Source organism: Apis laboriosa, unplaced genomic scaffold (genome assembly GCF_014066325.1).
Source record: "Apis laboriosa isolate Shangri-la unplaced genomic scaffold, ASM1406632v1 scaffold17_cov146, whole genome shotgun sequence".
NCBI classification, from domain to species: domain Eukaryota; kingdom Metazoa; phylum Arthropoda; class Insecta; order Hymenoptera; family Apidae; genus Apis; species Apis laboriosa.
In genome coordinates, this window is record NW_025222181.1 from 651,518 (window position 1) to 672,587 (window position 21,070).

At 24.0% G+C, this 21,070-nt stretch overlaps 2 protein-coding genes across 4 annotated transcripts; both read right to left on the reverse strand.

Annotated features, from left to right (window-relative positions):
* Window positions 1–1,684: 1,684 nt before the first annotated feature.
* LOC122711629 (rootletin) lies at window positions 1,685–17,155 on the reverse strand. 3 transcript variants are annotated; one of them, XM_043930608.1, is made up of 27 exons: window positions 17,028–17,155; window positions 10,473–10,565; window positions 9,509–9,733; window positions 9,240–9,442; window positions 8,783–9,164; window positions 8,570–8,722; window positions 8,189–8,491; window positions 7,824–8,060; window positions 7,591–7,727; window positions 7,368–7,528; window positions 7,162–7,292; window positions 6,736–7,098; window positions 6,221–6,580; window positions 5,955–6,147; window positions 5,530–5,889; window positions 5,265–5,450; window positions 4,929–5,173; window positions 4,653–4,868; window positions 4,385–4,586; window positions 4,195–4,307; window positions 3,971–4,108; window positions 3,767–3,874; window positions 3,518–3,697; window positions 3,215–3,427; window positions 2,758–3,066; window positions 2,302–2,682; window positions 1,685–2,225 (listed from the first exon to the last, which is right to left on the reverse strand). In XM_043930608.1, the coding sequence occupies exons 1-27, from the start codon at window positions 17,034–17,036 to the stop codon at window positions 1,944–1,946; spliced, it is 5,883 nt and encodes a 1,960-aa protein (XP_043786543.1). In that variant the 5' UTR covers window positions 17,037–17,155; the 3' UTR covers window positions 1,685–1,943. The 3 variants fall into 3 exon arrangements, with proteins under 3 accessions (XP_043786543.1, XP_043786542.1, XP_043786544.1); XM_043930607.1 differs by having other exon boundaries at window positions 3,932–4,108; XM_043930609.1 differs by lacking the exons at window positions 10,473–10,565; window positions 17,028–17,155 and adding an exon at window positions 9,817–9,859 and having other exon boundaries at window positions 3,932–4,108.
* Window positions 17,156–18,835: 1,680 nt separating this feature from the next.
* LOC122711708 lies at window positions 18,836–20,392 on the reverse strand. Its single transcript, XM_043930719.1, has 2 exons — window positions 19,817–20,392; window positions 18,836–19,120 (listed from the first exon to the last, which is right to left on the reverse strand). Exons 1-2 carry the CDS (start codon window positions 19,958–19,960, stop codon window positions 18,902–18,904), a joined length of 363 nt encoding a protein of 120 aa, XP_043786654.1. The 5' UTR covers window positions 19,961–20,392; the 3' UTR covers window positions 18,836–18,901.
* Between the last annotated feature and the right edge of the window lie 678 nt (window positions 20,393–21,070).

Below are 21,070 nucleotides of genomic sequence, written 5' to 3' on the forward strand. Positions count from 1 at the left end.
ATGGCATTTTATTAACTTTTTATGATCTAAAATTTAGGATTTAAATTTAAGATTAATATTAAAATCAGAAACAATATCATTAGGATTTGATATTTGAATATGTAGATCTGCTAATAAAATCTTTTAACTATATAGATTGACTATTATAATCAATATATATATATTATATATATATATATATATTATCATTTTGAAATGAAAAATCTTTGGAATGAAATTATGATTGCATTATAATATTAAATTTCTCATGAATATGTTATCATTATATTATCATTATTTTTTAATAATATTTTGTAATAATAAATTTTGTAATAAAAAAGCTGATAAATAAATTTTTGTACTTTTTAATAATTAAGTGAAATTTATATAATTTTGCATACTACATAAGTTTTTATAATATTTATAATAATATGTATAATAATTCTTTAATATTAATATCATTAATGTTTTAAATTAATTAATATATCAATAATATATCAATAATTTAATATTATTTAATATTCAATATTTAATATTGTTTTCAAAATATTATTTAAAAAATTATAACTATTAATTTTCCAATAATTTATTATATATATACGAATATACATATATCTCTACAAAAATGAACATTAATTAATACATTATATAATTATTATATACATATAAAAAGAATAATTATATTTCATGACTAGCATTATTTAAGCTCTTTTTGATATAATTTATCAGTTCAAAAGTACAAATTTTTTATTTCGATATTTTTTTTGAATATATTAAATTTACAATAATAATATTTGTAAAAATACAAGTTTTAAAAAATATATTATGCATTACGAATTAATAACAAAATAATTTATTTGAATGTTTTTTTTAACATTCATTAATTCTTCATCATTCAATTATTAAAAATTTTTTGATATAAATACTAAAATATAAACAATAATATAAATATAAACAATAATTTTTAAATTGTTAGAAAGATACAATAAATAATAATTTACATAAATACTTTTTCTTTTTCTGACTTGCAAGCACAACAGTTCAATTGCTAAATACTTTGGTTGGATTAGTTGTCTATATTCTTATCAATAAAGAATAGACACAATCCATTATTTGCCAACTATGCATGTTATTTTTACTATTTTTTATATAACAATATTGTCTACATTCTATGTTGTGTTAAATTTCAATATCTATGAAATCATCAGAAGCATATCTCTACAATGCTTTTGTTTGGTGATTCTCTTTGGTCTCGAGACGAGACTAAAGATAGCATTATTTTTATCATTATATTTTGAAAGTGCTTTCCATTATATCATATATATCATAAATATATTTGATAATCCAAATATATATTCTTGAAATAATAATGTAATATAATACTATAATAAATTAACAAATGTATAACTTATTAATAAATATACATATAAATTACAATCAAAGTTAAAATTATTGTAATTTATGGACAGATTAGGAATGATTTTCTATCATAAACTTTCATTTTTATAAAATTTTGTAAAGTATGATAATACTATATAATATATAGAAATGAAAAAAGAAAATTAACAAAATTATTTTGATATCAGAATAATTTGGAGAAATATAGAAATAAGAATAGAATATTATTAAATATTATAATAAATATTATAAGTATTATAATAATATACATTACAATTTAAAATATAGAATAAGTTTCTAAATAATCAGTTCAAATTTGTATGAAAAATTTGCATGTAAAAGTTGCAAAATACTAAAATGCTACTCATTATATTTAAAATATTATATCAATTAGTAGTCTTGAAATAATTTATTATAATGAATTTCAAATACGTGATTAAAGTTAATACATTAATCAAATTATGTTCCCATATATATGGAAGAACTATTGTATACTACTTATTTTGTATCATTGAACATACATTGGCAGTTACCACATTTGATTCAGTCTGAAACAATATTATAACTCATTTGAGTTGTGCTGGCGTGGAAGATCTATCATAAGACGGTGGCGCAGGTAAAGCTAATGATGGCGGTAAACTGGTAGTACTTGTCAGAGTAGAATCCAATTTTCGAGCTTCATGTTCTAATAATACTGCGTCTAATGATGGATCTTGCGCTACAGTTCTTAAAGAATCGCCTAAGGCTTGTCTTAATTGTTGCATTTCTCTACCTGCCCTTGAACTTCGTAAAACATATAATTGTCGACGTTTTATTTCTTGATTAAGTTGTTCGCGTAACAATTGTATCTATTATTATAATTTTATTTATAAATATAACTATTTATAAAAATTATAGATATAAAAATAAAAAAAATATTAATACCTGATTTTCCAAACGCAAAACTTGTTGACGATGACTTTGTTCTCTTGCTTCTAACAATTTTTCAGCTTGTAATTGAGCTGCTCTAAGTCTTTCAATTTCGCCCGTTCTATCTCGATTAAAATCAAATACGGAATGTGTATGAGTGTAACTTGATTTCAATCTTATAAGTTCAGCTTCCTTCTCTGCAAGTTGTGTTTCTAATCTACGAACTTTCAATCTTAATTCTCTATTTTCTTGTTCATAATGATCTATATCGAAACTTGTGCCTAATAATTCTGTATGTGCTTTCTCATAACGTTCATAACTTTTGCTACGATTAGTTGATTTAAATAACGATAGTTGTCGTTCTAAATTACGTTTATCAGCTTCCAATAATTTCATCTAAAATATATAAAATTATTTTATTATATTAATATTTAATATCAAATTATATTTTCATTATAAATATATATTTACTTTATCATTAAGTGCTTCCATTTTTCCTCTCATTTCACTTCTCTCTCTTTGTGCTATTTGTAATTGTCGTAATAATTCTTCATCCTTATTTGTATTTTCTTCTTGTGTTGGATAAGCAACTATTCTTAATTGAGATTCTAAGGCACAACGTTGTACTTCATTATTTGCCAATTCATTTTGAAGACGTGTAATTTGATCTGTTAATATTTGATTTGTATGTTTGAGATCATTTAAAGATTGTTGCATTGATTCTATACGTTCAGATAAGATTCTACGTTCATTTTCAGCATTTGAAATTTGTTTTTGTAACTATAATTAAAAAGTTAAGTTAATAAATTAAATAGTTAGTAGTAATATTCAAATATAATGCTTTGTCTTTATAAATAATTTTTATAAAAATTTTTATTTATAAAAGATAAAATCTTATCTTTTATAAATAATTTTTTTATGTCAATACCTGTTTGTTCTTTTCATTAGAAGTTTGCAAATTAGTTGTTAATTCCATGATATTATGCTGCATTGAATTAATTTCATTCTTTAATTCGTTTTCTGTGGTAGATGCCTTTTCCAATGCAAGATTTAATTGTTCCACCATAGATTTCAACGAAGCACAACGTTCTTCTAAAGTTGTCATTGTTCGATTTTGTGTATCATTTCGTTCTTGTAGTTTCTAAAAAAATATAATAAATGAGAAATAATTAATATAAATTAATTTAATATTTTGAAATTAAACATTGTTATTAACATGTATTTAACATACATGAATATTTGCATCTTTTTCTTGGAACATCATTTGCAATCTTTGAAGGTCACCTTCTAATGACATTCTTTGTAATTCTAATTTCGTAGCACGGGATTCGCTTTTACTAAGTTCCTCTTGTAAATTACGTTTTTCATTTTCTATTTTGTTTAAAACTTGTTTTAATTTATCTAGCTTTTCCTGCATAATTATTAATTATATAATAATAATAATGAACTAGAAATATCTAATATTCAAGAATTTTCTCACCTCAAGTTGTATTTTTTCTTCAGAATTATTACTAATTATTAATTCAAGATTGATAATCTTTTCGCGTAATTGCTCGCATTCTTCTGATTTTAGTTGTAAAGCATTTAACTAAAATAAACTTATGAGTAATGAAATAAATAATCAAAATAATATAAATGAATTTACCTGCATTTCATAGCCACTTTGTTTTTGAGAAAATTTTACCTCCAATGAATTCTTTTCATCCTGAAGCATTCTTATATTTGTTAATAAAGTGTTTATTTGTATATCAGATCTATTCTGAATCTCTTGATTTTCATCTAATTGTTTTTTCAAATTACACAATTCAGTTTTATAGTCATCCTAAAATTTTAATAAATGTATTTTATTTTTATAAAATTAAACATTTTAAAGTACAGATGATAATTATAATTTTTTTTATTAATTACTCTTTCACGTTCGATTTGTGCTACTTGTTGCATAAGAGATCGTACACCCTTTCTAATAATCTCAGGATCAACATCAAGAATCACATCTCTAGTAGAATCAATATGATCTTGAGCTGAATCATAAAAAAAATTATAAATATATAAATTAATTTTTCAAGTTATTCATATTGATATATGTAAATACATATACCTCTTGCTGGACTCCACCTTCTTGATGGACTCAATAATTTAAAAGGTATATTAACACTTCCATCCATTTGAATACCTGCAATTCGGCGTAAAGTCGATCCCACGCTACTTAATTTTTGTTCGATTTCTTTTTTTGCTATTTCTAATTGCGATAATTGTGCATCTAAAGCTCGAACTCGTCCTTCGGAACCTCCAAGACGTGCCTAATTAATTTAATAAATTATGTCTTTCATTTTATTATTTTATTGTTTTTTATTGTTTTTCGTTACCTTCAGTTCTTGAATTTGTTGAGAAGCATCAGCTAAACAAACTTCTAAGTTATGTTTTTGATCCTCGAGTTTTCTTTCACGACATCGACTATCCTCAAGACGAACTACTAATTCTTGTTCTCTAACTCTCCACCGTTCATTCTCTTCATCTGCACGTGACCGCAATCTTCCAAGTTCTTGTCTTGTTACTTTTAGACTATTGTCAACATCCATTAACTGTTCAAAAAATAAACATGAAGAAAAATATCATTTTAGTTAAAATATTTCATATTTTACCTGTTTTTTTACTTGATGTAACTGCAATTGTAAACGTTCTCTTTCTTCTGTTTCGTTAGTTAGTCGAGCTTGCAATTCTTTTTCATCATTTTGTGCTTGAGTATTACTTTGATGTGATTTTTGTAATTCATCCTGAGTAAAATGAAGTTGTTTTTGTAATTGCAACATTTCTTTCTCCATATCACGAATTTGAGTTTGAAGACGAGATCTCTCTGCATCTACATTTACTTTCATATCTTCCAGTGCTAAAATTTATATATAAAAATATAAATCAATATAAATAATAATAAAATTTATATTATTATGATTTATATATTATTTATATTATTATGTTACCTGAAATTTTTTGATATGATTCTTCTAATATTCTATTTTGTTCTCTTTTTTCGCTTTCAATGCGTTTTACATGCTCGCGTAATTCTTTATTGCTACTATTATATTTTTCTTTTTCATATGTGGAATCACCTAATTGTCTTCTAATATCTACTAATTCTTTGCGTAATGTTTCGTTAAGATTTTCGGCTATAAATATATATTTAATTATTTATATATTATATAAATATATATATAAATAAAATTTTATATAAATATGTAAATATACCATCTTTAAGTTTTCTAATAGTTTCATGTAATTGATTTTGTAAACTATCAACTTTATCTTCTGTCATATGTAATTGAACTTGCAATTCTTCGGATTCTCTTTGTGCTAATTCACGTTCTTTCCAGAGTTCTTCTATTTTTAGATCGAGTTTTATTTTTTCTTCATCAGTTTTTAATCTAGTTTCATCTAATTTTGTTTTAAGACGATTTAATTCATCACGTAATTGATTTATATTGTTACGTTCTTGTTCAGTTTTTACTGCAGCTTCTCGTTTGACTCGTTCTACATTATTTTTCTCTTCTTCCATTTCATGCAAAACAGTTTCAAGTTTTTCCATTAATGCTTGCTGATCATGATGAGCTACAAGCAAAAAAAATTGCACCTAAGATTTTAATTTTTTTATATTTTATTACATATTTTATTACCTATAAGAAGAGCTTGTTGTTTATCATTTTCTGCTCTAAGAAGAACTTCTTCATGTTGCTGACACAAATTTTCTATATGTTGTTGCATTTCATCTATTCTTTGCTGCAATTGATTTATTTCATTATCTTTTTCTCCAGTAACTTGCAAAAGAGATTGCTGAAGTCGTTTCTCTAAATTTATCTTTATTTGTTCCTGAAAATGAAAATTCGATTAACTTAATTGCATGTATACTATGACGTAAATGTCTTTATTATAACTATTATACTTTTTCTTCATTTAATTTTTTTATGTTTTCTTCACTATGTTTTTTCATGTTAGAAATAATTTGTTGAAATTCGGTTTCTTGATCGCCACTTTGTTGCGTTAAAGTTTGCTTTATTTCATGAATTCGTTTCTCGCTATTCTCCAGATCTTTCATTAATCTTTCTACTTGTCCTTTCAAACTTTCTTGTTTTATTAAAAGCTCTTTCTGTTCTTTTTCTAATTGAGTCTTTTTCACATGCATATTTTCTAGACTAGTTTGTGTATCAAATAAAACACCTTCTAATGTTTCTTTCTCACTACGCATTGAAGCAAGTTGCTCTTGTAATCTTTGTACTTCCTTTTCATTAGTTTCTAAGAGAACCTATAATAATAAACAATAATAATTGTAATAATAATAATTATTTACAAAAAATAATGCAATTTTTTAAAAATAATTATAATATATATAATATAATATATTATATTGTATTATATATATATTATATATATATATATAATTATTTTTATAATTTTTACTTGTTTTTCTTCATTATCTTTTACGAGATCTTCTAAATTCCGATTTATTCTCCCATTCATTTCGTTTGCCTGTTCTAATCTTTGTTTGAGTCTCATCAATTCTTCGTTTAATGTTTCTTTTTTTCGTGCTAAAACTGATAATTGATTATTGAAATCTCCACGTTCGCGCGAAACTTGTGCCAATTCTATTTCAATCTTCTCCTTTTCGATCTCCAGAAATTTCACTTTTTCATTCAAAGTTACTTTTTCTGATTCTAAATCAAGTCTAGTTTGTTCTGCTTGAAGTAATTCTTTTCTTAAAGAACCCAGATCACCTTGTTGATCCGTACATTGACTTGCTAACTTATTTTTTTCTTCTGTTATCTAAAATTGATAAAAAGTTCTCAATAGTAGATAAAATTTTGATAAAATTTTATTGAATTTTACCTTTTTTAATTCTTCTTGTAATCGCTGTTTCTCTTGTTCGTGATTGCTGCAAACTGTTTCTAATTTCATTAAAACTTCTTGCACATCTGATTTTTCTAATAATACGCGTTCCAATTCTAATTCTAAATCACCTAAATAATAATAAAATTCAAAAAAATATTAATCTATATTAAATATATAGATTATAAAAAATTATATTGAGATACCTTTGCTTTTTTCAATTTGTGAAATTAATCCATCTGTTTCTAACTTTTGTTGTTCTAACATATCTTTAGTGAGATATGTTTTATTTAATTCTTCACGTAGAGTTAATAATTCCTCTCTCATTTTACTGCATCTATCTTCTTCTGAACGCAAATTTAATTCCCTAGTAATTTAATTTATAAGTAGAACAATTGAATAAAATACATATTTTTTTATTTATCATACCTTAATTCTACATCTTTAGATAATCTATTGAGTTCACTTTGAAGATATAATTTTTCATCTTCTAGATTGTCGCAAATTTTTTGTAATTTATTGTTAGCTTTTTGCAATTTTTCGCAATCACTATTTAAATTCTCCATCTGAATATAAATTTTTTGTATTAATATGAATGAAATATGAATGTAAGTAAAATATTATCTATTGAAATATATCTATGGAAAAAATATGTATTATACCATATTATTAAGTTCTATCCTGCTTTTTTCAAGAGCATTTTTTTCAATTCTTATAGTATCAAGTCCTTTTTGTAACATATCTTTCTCTTGATTAAGTTGTGAACAGTGTAATCGAACTGCATCTAATTCAATAATCAATTCTTCCGCTTTTTTCTCTAAAGTTTTAACATTTTCTTCCGCATTTTCGCATTGTTTACGAGTATTTTGTAGTTGTTCTTTGTTAGTTTGCAATTTCACCTAATACAATAAATTATACTATAATATAATACATTAATTTTATAAATTAAATTTAGTATTTTTAAAATTTACCAAAACATATGTGTATATATTTTATGTATATACATATATACATAAAATTTTTATACCTGAAGTTCATGTATAGTCAATTGATATTTATGGAGAGCTGCTTGTACAGCACTTATAGTACTTTCAGCAAAAGCTGGAATGGTGTTGCTTCTTGTACCTCTTTTCGGTGATTTTTGAGGAATTGGTCCAGTAGGTGATAAATGAAGATGAGGAGGTGCTTGAGTAGATTCAATCTCGCGACTTTCTGCATCTTGAATTACAGCATGTGCTATATCTCTCAATGCAGATTGTAAAATTTCTATATCATCTTGTAAACGTGTATTACGATGAATTTCCGTTTCTGCTTCTCCACATCTTTCTTCCTAAAATATAATCATTACTATTTTATATAAATAGTTTATAATTATTATTCTATCTAAATATATTATTTAAATAATTACCAAATTGTGAACATCACGAATAAGTTGATTGATTTTTTCTTCCTTTATACGAATTTCATTTTGGGCTATATCATACTGTTGTTTAAGTGTTATTAATTCTGTTTTTAAATCAGTTGTTACCTGTTCCTGTGCCTGTTGAACTTGTTGAGATATCTAAAATATGATAAAATCATAACACAAATATTGAAACAAATTAGAAAATAATATATATACCATTGGATGCATAGCTGCTTGCATTCTCATAGTAAATCCTGTATTATTACAAGCTGACGAAACATCATTAAAAGTAGAAATAATGTTATTTTTCATTTTTAATAGATCTCTTTCTGTACTAGATTTTATCTCTGCAAATAATCGTTTAACAGAAACAACGTCACGCCAAAGAATTAATAATCTGTTATGTTCTGAAGTATAATAATCATTAAAAGCTTGTTCTTCTTCTCTCCATTCTTCTTCTTTGATAGCTAATTCTTCTCTTAAAATATCCCAATCATTACTTAATTTTTGTAGATCATTTGTAAGTGCTTCATTCGTTTGATGAGATTCTTCTAACTGATCTTTCAATGTTGTATTTAATTGCAGCAATTTTTCACATCTTAAATAAGAAAAGAATAATTAAATATTTATTCTAATAATTTTCTCTCAGATATTTAAAAGAAAAAAGTAGTACCTTTTACGTTCTTCACTTAGCTTTTTTAAAGCAGTATCTAAATCATATATTTGTTCTTCACGTATTTCTCTTAGTGTCTGATGAGCTGCATCTAAAACAGAAGTTGTTGGAGGTGCAGAACTTACAACTTTATTAGAATCATATACTATAGATTCTGCCATTTGATTTTCTAATTCTGAACATTTTTGTTTATATTGCAATACCTAAAAATATTAAATCATTAATATATATTATATTGTACAATTTATTTAAAAATTTACAATATCTACTTTGGCTTGTAAACGTGAAACCAGAGCAGCCTGATGTTGTTGTGCTTGTCTATATGTATCCAAACGTCTTTTATAATTAGCTGCTTCTTCTTCAAGACGATGACGTAATTCATAGTTTTGTCTAACCAATGCATCTGGTGAAAGATCTTCTTCACTTAAATAATCTCCAGTTCCACTTAATGTACTTCCTGTAGAATCCATTTTACTGCCTATGCCTCTCTCTATCTTTTTTGTAAAATTACATTATTGAAAAATTTAAATGAAAAATTTAAAATTTAAATTTATTAAAACATTTTTCAAATCGATACCTTATAAAATTTTTTAAATTTTTAAAAATTTTATATTATATTTACAAATCATAATTGCATAATAAGTTTATTATCACATCTTTATATAATTATAAAAACATATTATCTGTAACACAAAATTAAAAAATTAATTAAAAATTAATTAAATTTTAATAGATAATATTTATTACCATATTTATTAAATATTATTTTTTTTAATTACATCATTAAAAGATTGCATAAATTTTTAATAAAATATAATATAATATATTTATTTCTCATTTAGGTTATCTTTCTGTTTACTATTGCTTAGTATATGTATATATATTTATGAAGATATATAAAATCATGAACGTACATAATGTCTGAAATTTCAATTTTTTTGAATTGATTATATTTACAATTATTTCATGTATAAAAATTTAACTTATAAAATATAAATTAAATAGTGATCATAATAAAATCAATATTTTTTTTATTTTATTTCAATCCCAAATTATAATTTTTTAAATAATTGCTTAAAGAATTAAAATTATACTTTGTTACTTAAAATTATTTATTTTTAATTTTTAATTATAAATTTCTCCAAGTTTTCATTCAAGTTTCTTCAATTAACAATTTTCTATTTTAATTTTGTATATTGAAAATAAAATATTTAATGTTAATAAAAAAAATACCTCTCTCATTCTACTAGGGCCTCTGAGAAACGGTGGTCGCCGCCTCTCCATCTGTCCTCTTGTTGGTAATTGAGAAATATTTTTAGGCAATGGCTAGAACATATTTTTATATTATTTAAAATATTATCATCTTCCATTATTATATATTTATGTTTATTTTTTCATAATTAAAGTTTATAAAACAGATTTGTTACATTAAATAAGAAAAATATTAATATATATTACTGAAACAAAGCAAAATAATTTATATATGATATTTTTGATGTGACTTTTTTTTAACATGTGCATTAATGAGAGAATAGTAAAAAAAAAAAATATATATATATATATGAAATATAAATAATGAAATAATTTTATATTAAATCCGCTTGATTTTCTTATAAATTTCTAATAAATAAAATATTTTTACTAATACAAAAAAATGCATTTCTTACTCTTTCTAATTTCCTATTATATCATGTTTTGATTTCTTTAAATGATTTCGAAAAATTGATATAATTCGCGCGAAAGATATAATCTCCAATAGATTTTAAATTTTAAAATTCCCTAAACAGAATTTAGGGTATTTTAATTGCTCAAGGGATTGATAAAAAAACGAGTTGCATATAATCATACTTTCTGATTTTTTTTTTTTTTTAAAGCTTTGTCGTATTCGATATCTGTGAGAAATAGAAGTAGAAGCAGAACTGCCAGGCACCGAATGGCACCAATCGATATGTATATGACCGAACTAACTTCTTGCGAGGATATCATCCTCTGAATATGTTATTTTAACTTTTTTATGACTTCATACACATAACTTTGCTCACGAATTTGTTTCTAAAAGATTTTGAAGTGATCGGAACTAGTAATATCAAAAATTTGACTGATGGATCAGAAAATATTTCTTAGATAATGTTTCTCTTTTAATTTAAAGGTAATTTCGTTTTTCTTTCATATTATTTCACTTTTTGCAATCCTTTAATACAATATTTAGTAACCAATGTCTTACCAATCTGAAAATTTTATTAAATATAAAAATATTTATAAGTGATGACAATGCGATAATCAAAAATTTCATTAGTTACAAAATGTTATTTCTATGAAATTGGATTAAAAAGTTAATATTTTTTTACATTTAATAATATTTCTTAAATAAATAATTAACTATATTAATTATATTAAAATATGTTGTTATTTTAAATAAATACAAATTTTTATTTTAGAAATTACATTGCAAAAAACTAACTAGTTTTAAATTAGAAACTTCTTTTATTTTTAAATTCTTTTCTTTTTAAACATATCGCTAAACATATCGCCAAAAAAGGTTAGAAAACATTATTCTAATAGAATATACAATATACATTCAATTAAACAAGATAACAATCATTTTTCGAATTATTAGCATATGTTTTATTATATGTAATAAATATTATATATAATAAATATGTATATATAATAAAAAAACAATTTTTCACTTAAAACAAATTATTATTTGATTCATTATTACTTTTTTTATCTTGTTACAAATAATATTAAATAAAAATAAAATCGATAATAATATAATATAAAAAAAACTTACTCATTTATCATAGCTATAAACAAAATATATGTAATTTAGACAATCTACAAAATACTATTTAAGATTACAATTACAAGATATAACAATACCACAAAGATTACTGTTATCTGTTATATATATAAATTTCATTATTTTTTTACTATTTTAAATAAAAACATAAAATCTCATTTAATTACTAAACTTGTATCTATTGAAATCTAAGTCCACAATTAAGATTTTGATCGGTGATTATTTGGAAAATTGTATTATTGATATTAATGATATAAATCATTTGGAACTCACTTTAAACTATATATTTGTAGCTAATGATAAACAGTAATCGATTTTAATAGTGATTAATATTAATAATAATTTAGAAAAGGATAATAATTTAATATGATCAATCTCATATGCAAATCAGTTTGAAAAATTCAATGTATTGTACGCAGCATAAAAAGTCATTGTTTGAGCAACTCTTCCTGAGAAGTTCGCAACTGGACTAATAATCACAAGATAAATCGCTTTGAGTACATTCGATTTTCCTTGTCGATAGTAATAAATTAGATTGTGCTCGCACGTTGAACGATATTTAAAAATTTTTGAACCACGACAATTTGTTTGATCATGTATCCTAGCTTGAAGGATGATATTGATATTCAGTTTGAAACTCGGGATAATTACTCGTCATAATCACAAGATATCAGGAAACAAAAAAATGAAATTTATGGAATTTAATGACGGTTTATTTTAAATAAAATTATTGTAATTTTCGATTATATTCAATACGATATCGATGTTTTCAATTATTAATATTAGAAGTATGATTACATATATGTATTATTTCAAAAAATTAAAAATGGATAAAAATTGAAAGACTTTTTTTGTACAATTTAAAAAAATTGATTTGAATTAAAAAAAAAAGTCTCAGTTTAGCTAAAAATTTAATCAAAAGAAGTTTCTAATTTAATTAGAAGAAAAAGTCTAGTTTGATATTAGATACTTTGATACATCCTACAAATATGACATTTATAGTATTATCACTTTTGTATATAAAAACATAAAATAAAAATAATAAAACATTAATAAAACATTTTCATCGTTAATAGAAATAGTTTTGTTGGAATAATTATATATGGTATAAAAACTTATGTTATCCGATTATTACAAAATCAAATCTGTAATCGGTACATGATTGTTGAAGTTTGAACTATGTCAGACGAAGAAAATGAGTGAACCGGATTAAACTACACACTTGCATATCTGAATAAGTTTTTACAGACAGTGGTTCCGTGGGTCATTGAGATTTCACCTCTTCCATCATATTCTTCTCTTTTTCTTCATTTATCCCACTACTGATAATATTGTATGTATACATATGTATGTAGCTGTTGTTCTTCCATGGAGGGATAGGTTAGGATTCATTTTCTTCTTTGTCTCTCTTTTTTCTTTTTTCTCTCAGTCAATATTATATATAATATTAAAATCGTTATATTTTTCTCCTTAATGTTATTACCATATATTATTATGTATTTGTTGTTTAAAATATGATAATGAAGAATATCAAATATCGACAAAAAAAATAAGAACGTTTTGGTAATTGAAAAGATACAAAAGTATTGGTATTTTTTTTAGTACTATCGATATCCCGATAATGACGTATTTTGAATCATTCGATTTATTTTAATAATTCTTTCTTCTTTCGTAAGAAATATCAATTGATTATTGTATTTTTATTTATGATGCAATTTTGAAAAGAAAAAAAAAATAATAATTCTAGAACAATTAGATATCTGATATCAAAGAATCAGATACTAAATGATGATTAAAATACAATTGAACAATTTTAAATATATATTATCGAAAAATTAATTACTGCATATGAGAATGGTGTGAAAATAATATAACAAAATTTTCTTCAAACTTTGCGGGTAAATGCATCGAATGAGCATAGCGTGAGAGAATTCAGGCTTGTTGCACGAAAATTCACGGTCACATAGTTTCACAAAGAGACACTTATGATTGTCCTTGACCATATGTGAATGAATTTCAATTACATTTGAATACCGAATTGATTCATAATTCATTACATTAATGACAAAAAAAATTCGTAGAATTAAAAAGAGAATAAAAATTTGTTTCTTTATTTTTGACATTTAATCTTAGCAGATTCAAAAGAAATTTTCTAATATTGTAAGAATACAATAAGTAAAATTGCAATATAAATAAAATATATGTTATTGCTTATTTTATTAATAACATTAATAAAAAATAACAAAAATGAGAAGAAAAATGTTTAAATAAATATGTATCACTAATCGATATTTTAATAATGACAATTTATTGTATAATTTATATAATCTTATTGTCAACTTATTCTTATTAAGTCTTTACATATACATATATATATATATACTTCTAAAAGTAATCACAATTTCTATTTATTTTTCTATTTTTTAATAGTATAATCCATATCTGGATTATACTATTAAAAGAGTTATCAACGAATAATTGTAGAATTTAATAAAAAATGTATGAAAATATTATCGAACGCGGTTTCGTTCTAAACGCAGACATAATGATAAATAATGATTTACAAATGAAAAAAAAAAATGATAAAATGTATATACTAAGATTAGCAATGGTCAATGTACAAATAAATATTAGATTTCGTGCATGAATTCATATTTGGACTATTATCAAGGCGTCATCTCGAACTTTTCTAATATTATTCAGATAATTGCATTATTCCAAAGATCGAAAATTACGTCTTCTTATTTCTTTGTTGCATCTTCGTTATGGATCATTAAAGAAACAAGCGTACAAATGCAGGTTATATTTATAACACGTCATCGGATAAAATTAATATACCACTATATCAAAAACTCATTAACTAATAAGAACAGGGAGACGTGACGAAGCGAACGTTTTGCCGGGGAAATTACCACGGTCAATGTTCATCGTTCGTCCGGTTCACGTGCTAAGCGATACGATTCACGCAATGTGAAGAAACTATTGCGATATTTAATCAAAAAATATGAACCGATTACATGTGATTAATTCTTTTCAAATTGATTTAAATTTTTTTCGATTTTTTTCTTCTTCCTTACTACCATTCTTCTCATTTTTTTCTATTTGAACTCCATCTGAAATAGAATAATAGTGATAAAATATAAAAAAAGATTAAAAATATAAAATTACTGTATTAAAAGGCTATAAGTTATTAATACAAGTGAGAGATAATAAGTTTTATTTATATATTATATATATATATATATATATATATATATATCAGTTTCTTTTTTTATTTCGATTTTAATTTATTTCGAATGAAATGTCCAAACATAAGAAAAATAAAAACTGTTTATGATAAAATGTTACAATGATTACGTTAAGTAATATCGATTACTTTTTAAAGACGACATATTATTGATTGCATGTATAAAGCATATTTTATATTCATATTTTATTTATTGATGAGAATCTTTTTTATGGCACACAATATCATGTATGCAATTTTGAATTATTATATTTATTATATTATATTTTCCGATAACAATTTCTTAGAATTTTTTTTGATTATTCAAGAATATTCGAGATAGACACATGTTTGTAAGGAAAACAAAAATATAGCTTTAAGAAATATGTGATACGAAGTCTCGATAAACCAATCGGCACGTGGTAAACTAGTGAATTTCTGTGACACATGATAGAACCAACCCTAATCATGAAGTCCGGGCAAATTATTATAATCGAACACGTGTCACCCCTTCACCAATGCGTCATACTTCTGCGAAACTGGCCACTGGTCAAACCATAAAAAAATCATTATTTATTCCTACGTAAACTAGAAATAGTATTTTTAATCATTTTATAACTTCACCACCATTAAAAATATAAATAACATGTAAAAGATTTGACAAATTAAATAAATTTAATAATCAAACAAAATTTGACAAATTAAATAAATTTAATAATCAAACAAAATTAATGATAAAAGTTTGAAATTAATTTATACTTAAATTCCAAATTCAAATTTTTTAATTTAAATTTTTACAATTATCAATTTAAATAGTTAATTTAGACAAAGATAGAAAAAATCAGAGATCATTATCTATGAAACGATGGAGTTCATTTATTCAATTCTATATAGTTCGTTTACTCAATTCTATATAGTATCGACCAATGCACTATATTTTAGTTAATGGAAGGAATCAATCAATTCTTGCCGCCTACAAAACCAGTAACGCTAATTATCTCATTTCTCCGATGCCGAGTTTATTGCACCTGGAAATCCTTTGAAACGATCGAAGATTTTGTTGATTAATTGCGTGGCAAACGCTATCGAGACTACACTTCAGAATTAATTTCACTTTGTGCAACGCAATCAAGTTACAATGTAGGATTTAACTCATTTTCCATAGTAACATGTATTACGTATTAGTGTTTAAATTTATTTTTTTTTTATTTTTATAAAAATAATATATATTATTCATGAACGTGTTTTATAAATAATAAAAAAATAAAACAAAAAATAAAATTTTATACAAAATTTCGTAAGAAAAATAATTAATTAAATATAAAAAGTATATCGGGAAAAAATTAAAACAGAATTATAAAATCAATATTTGATTAATTAATGATTTTTTTTCATTTTTCAAAATTAAATTTTTTCAATTATTAAAAATATGATACGAAAAATAAAAATATAAAAAAAAAATCCTGAAAAATATGAAAATAAAAAAAAAAGTAAAAAAATATACTAAAATTTACTGTTACTTACCAATAAAAAAAACATTTAATATTCACTTGTTTAATATTTTAATATATACTGTGTTGATTATAACATTGAGGAATGAAGGATTAATTGCATGATATACATTTAAACCTGGATCAATTCGCTAATAAATCATCGAAGAAAACAACATAAATAAATATAAAGATCTTAATGGACGTCCATATATAGGCAAATAAAATTGTATGTTCTAATCTCGATTATTTTTCCCGCAACAACTCACCCGTGACATCTTGGCTTAGCAATAAGATGACGAATATCAACGATAACGGCCGTTGGACGGAGGATGGCTGGCGGCGATACAGTTTCTCCAGGGCCTCTTAGCACCCGACGAGGTTAGGTTTGGACGCGTTCGACGCGGGCGAATGGCTGGCCTTCACTGAACCACCGACGACGCCGACCTCGATGTCGGCATTGGTAAAACGGCGTCGGCGTCGGCGTTGCGATGCTTCTACCGATCTCGATTGCGTGTGATCGCGTGCTTAAACCATGTCCATGCAATTCTGCCTCAATCTAAAGACTAAGTTGGTTTCGCTCAGGTACGACGTTATTTCGGTAGTATCGTAAACTTAGTTTTGTCGATTAACAACATACAGTTAACCGTTCTCGTGATAACGTACTTGACATGTAATGTCGCGCAATTTAAGAGAGGCGAAATTTTATAGATAATATATATTTTCCAACCTATGGATTTCGTTTATACACTTTATTTTGAGTACTTAGGAAGAAATGGATTATAATATCGGTACAATTAATTAGTGGTGTAATAGTCTAACTGATCTATACTGTGGATTAATTGAATGTTAATTTTTTTCTTAACAAAAATTGTAATTTTATATTTTATAATTTAAGCGTTTTTATTTCAATTATTCTAACAATTTTCACATTTATGCAACTTGCAGTCACAACATTATATTCAGTTATTCTTTATTGTTTTATATTGTATTCTTTATTATTAATTATTCTATATTCGATTTCATTCTAAAATATTTTGTTATTATTTTTCTCGTCATAAATCGGTTTTTTGATAGAAATATTGTCAATATCATCTTATTTGGTATCATTTACTCATTTTATTTTTAAAAATTAGATTAAATAGCTTGAAATTACATAAAACAGTATTTAATTAATCAAAAGCTTGAAAATCGAAATTATCTATTATATATTTAGAAAAATTTTAATCGCATTTATTGTATTTGCGAAAAATGTTCGAAATCTATCATTTACATCGATATATCATCATTTGTGATTAAAAAAATTATTGGATTTTTTATTTATTAGAAATTAATCTAATTTATTAATTTCCTCTATTGTTAAATTCTTCTATTTTAGCATTAACATATATTCCAAAAAATGAGATCAACGATTCTTGAATGATAAATTTTTTCACATAACTATTTAATAAACCAGGAAGTTCCAGTTTGCATGGGCCATTGTACTATCGTTTCGTGCACGCAGGAGAAAATATATTTCTACCGATTTGTTATTCGTCAAACTTGTCAGAGGAAGAAATCTGTGGCTGGTACCCTTGGAATAATAATTTCTTGATCTTTGTATACTTTTTATTTTGGGAAAAACTTTTATCCAATCATTTTATCCGGTCACGATACTCAAGCTTTACGAAATTGTGACAAGTTGAAGATTTATGATTAACAATGTCATCGAACAGAATTAGCAATTATCATTCATCTTTAATAGTCATTAATTTTTAATAGATAAATTAAAATTATAAGATAAATTTATAATAGTAAATTATTTAATATAATATTTAATATAATATAATAGCAAGGAATAAAATATAAAAATAAGATTTTTTTTTATTATTAATGAATTCTAATAATAAACAAAATAATAATATTTAATCTGTTAGAAATCTGAATTTAATTAATTTTAATTTTTTTTTAAACGCCATAAAACTACATAAAAATTATTTTTATTGGTTCTATAAATTTATAAATTTTATAAATTTTTATTCATTGATTTGTATAAGATTTGAAAAAATAATATGAAATAAATATATCAGAAAAAGAATTTTATCAAAATACGTTCTTAATTGTTATTGATAACACATTTTACAAGGAATTATTGTTACGAACATTACAATAAATTAAAGTTATTTATTCGATGTGGTTTTCCATAAACATAAACTCGATAATGAAATCCTCTAGAATATTTCGATTTGAATTTGATTTTAATGAAATTATATCCTATTCCACCGGATGTCACCCACATGGCTCCATTGTTCTCGTCAGATAGAGAATCTACTCCTATACACGTGATTGTCACATCGACTGGTCCATACTCTGCCTCCACTTCCTGTAACCAAGTAAGGAAAAAATCAGTAATAGACGTTTAAAAGTAGTCCCACGACTTTTACATCTTTTTGTTTAATTTATATTTGTTAATTGAACGATAACTTTATATTAAAACATTGATAAAATTTCGGATCTTTTTTTTTTTTGATTATTCTCTGTTGAAAAATATTTAAATTTTACATTATTATACTTTGATATGATAATAAAAATAATTCAATATTTTAATCGATTAATTTTAATATAAAAAATTTATACATATGCTAATACATTATAAATATATTATAAATACTATAATACTTTAAAGAACAATGTTAATTATAGATTTCTGTATAAAAATTATCTTATATTTAAATAATTTTTAGTTGCAAATCAAATTTCAAATAAAAATTCTTATTAAAAATTTCAAACATTTGAAATTTAATGAAAAAAAATTTAAAAATATTCAAAAATGGTTAAAATTTTTATTTTTTTTACTTTTTTGTTTTACAGATAATTTCCATACATTCTAATATTTTAAAATGCTTTCTGTTTATGTTGTCTATTTCATTTGTAATGTTCACATAAGCTTAGATATTAATTTATCGAAATAATATTTAATTTATATATATACATTGATAAATGTCAATGATATTCGCGTGTCATAGACATCGGGTTATCGACGTCACTTTCAATTATAGAGTAAGAGTAGTATACATACTTGATATGCACCGATCCTGTATGGTCTTCTGACGTCATATTCCCAGATAAGTTCTTCGCCTGTTCTTCGTTGACACTGCTCTTTTTTATATGCAACAACGATGATTAGTAAATTGAACAGAAGAAAAAATTCGACGAATTTCATTCTCTCGTTTTAGATTTTAAACACACGAATATAGCACTTGATTTCCATTAAAATATTTTCACCATCTGACTAATCGAACAAGGCAATTGTGTCGTCAATTATTCGAAATTTTCAATAACGATCATCACGATTGACGAACAGATGGAAAACACCGTTTATTATCGAAGAAACTGATGCTGCGTATAGCACTAACAACCGGTCTGTATTAATAGCCGACCATCGATACACCGAAAGTTCCCCCTTCTGGTTACAATATTTGTTCTTGTTGCACTCTGCCGGACGCTTCTTCGACGTCGCAGAGATTAGATACAACCATGGTATCTTACATCATGTTTCTCGCGCTTGTTATTTCGACTCTATCAATTTTATATCAATACGATTCAACTATATATCTACTATTTAATGATGTTAGAAATTATACTAAATTTTTTTTTTTTTTAGAAATATTTGAGAAATATTAAATTTAAGAATTAAACATAAGCATATATAACTTGAATTAATCTAATATAATTGCATAAAAAGAAAAGAATAGTACATGTTTATTTTAGTTGATATCAACAATTTTGTCAAATTCATTTTTCTTTCCTTAATTATTTGAGCTCAAAAATAAATCGCACAATCTCATTTACGATTTCTTTTACATATTTCTTATTATATCACTGAAATTAAGAATTATTTTTAAAAATTTTGCATAAAAAAAATAATAGAGCTGGTAATTTTTATATGATATATGATTGGAATTAAACAATATGATTTCTAAGTTGTAAAGAATAAATTGAAACTACTCTTTTATATTTACGTAAGTTATGAATGAAACTATGCGTCTTAAGTAGAATAAAATCGCAATGATCAGACATCGAACAAAGTTTCGCATTGCTTCACGATAAGACAAAATTCATATCAATTTAAAATATAAAATATTCTATTTTGATGAGTAAAAAATGTCGCAAGATTTTCTATATCTTCTTCCTAATCGGAAAAACTATTTTTCTTGCCCATTATGAAACAAAAAATTATATATTATTTTAGTCGCTGTTTTAATATGATTAAAATATGTCTTCTTATTATGCAATATGATTATACATGATTTTCAATATAATATCAATGTGT

Excerpts from the sequence above, each read along its gene's own strand:
- LOC122711629 (XM_043930607.1), bottom strand. Across the intron at positions 9,443-9,508 it reads TTTCACGTTTACAAGCCAAA|GTATTGCAATATAAACAAAA; the intron begins GTAGATATTGTA and ends TAATATTTTTAG. Across the intron at positions 7,099-7,161 it reads TACAAGAAGAATTAAAAAAG|ATAACAGAAGAAAAAAATAA; the intron begins GTAAAATTCAAT and ends TATCAATTTTAG.
- LOC122711708 (XM_043930719.1), bottom strand. The coding sequence starts at position 19,960 with ATGAAATTCGTCGAATTTTTTCTTCTGTTCAATTTACTAATCATCGTT. Across the intron at positions 19,121-19,816 it reads ACAGGATCGGTGCATATCAA|GAAGTGGAGGCAGAGTATGG; the intron begins GTATGTATACTA and ends ACTTGGTTACAG.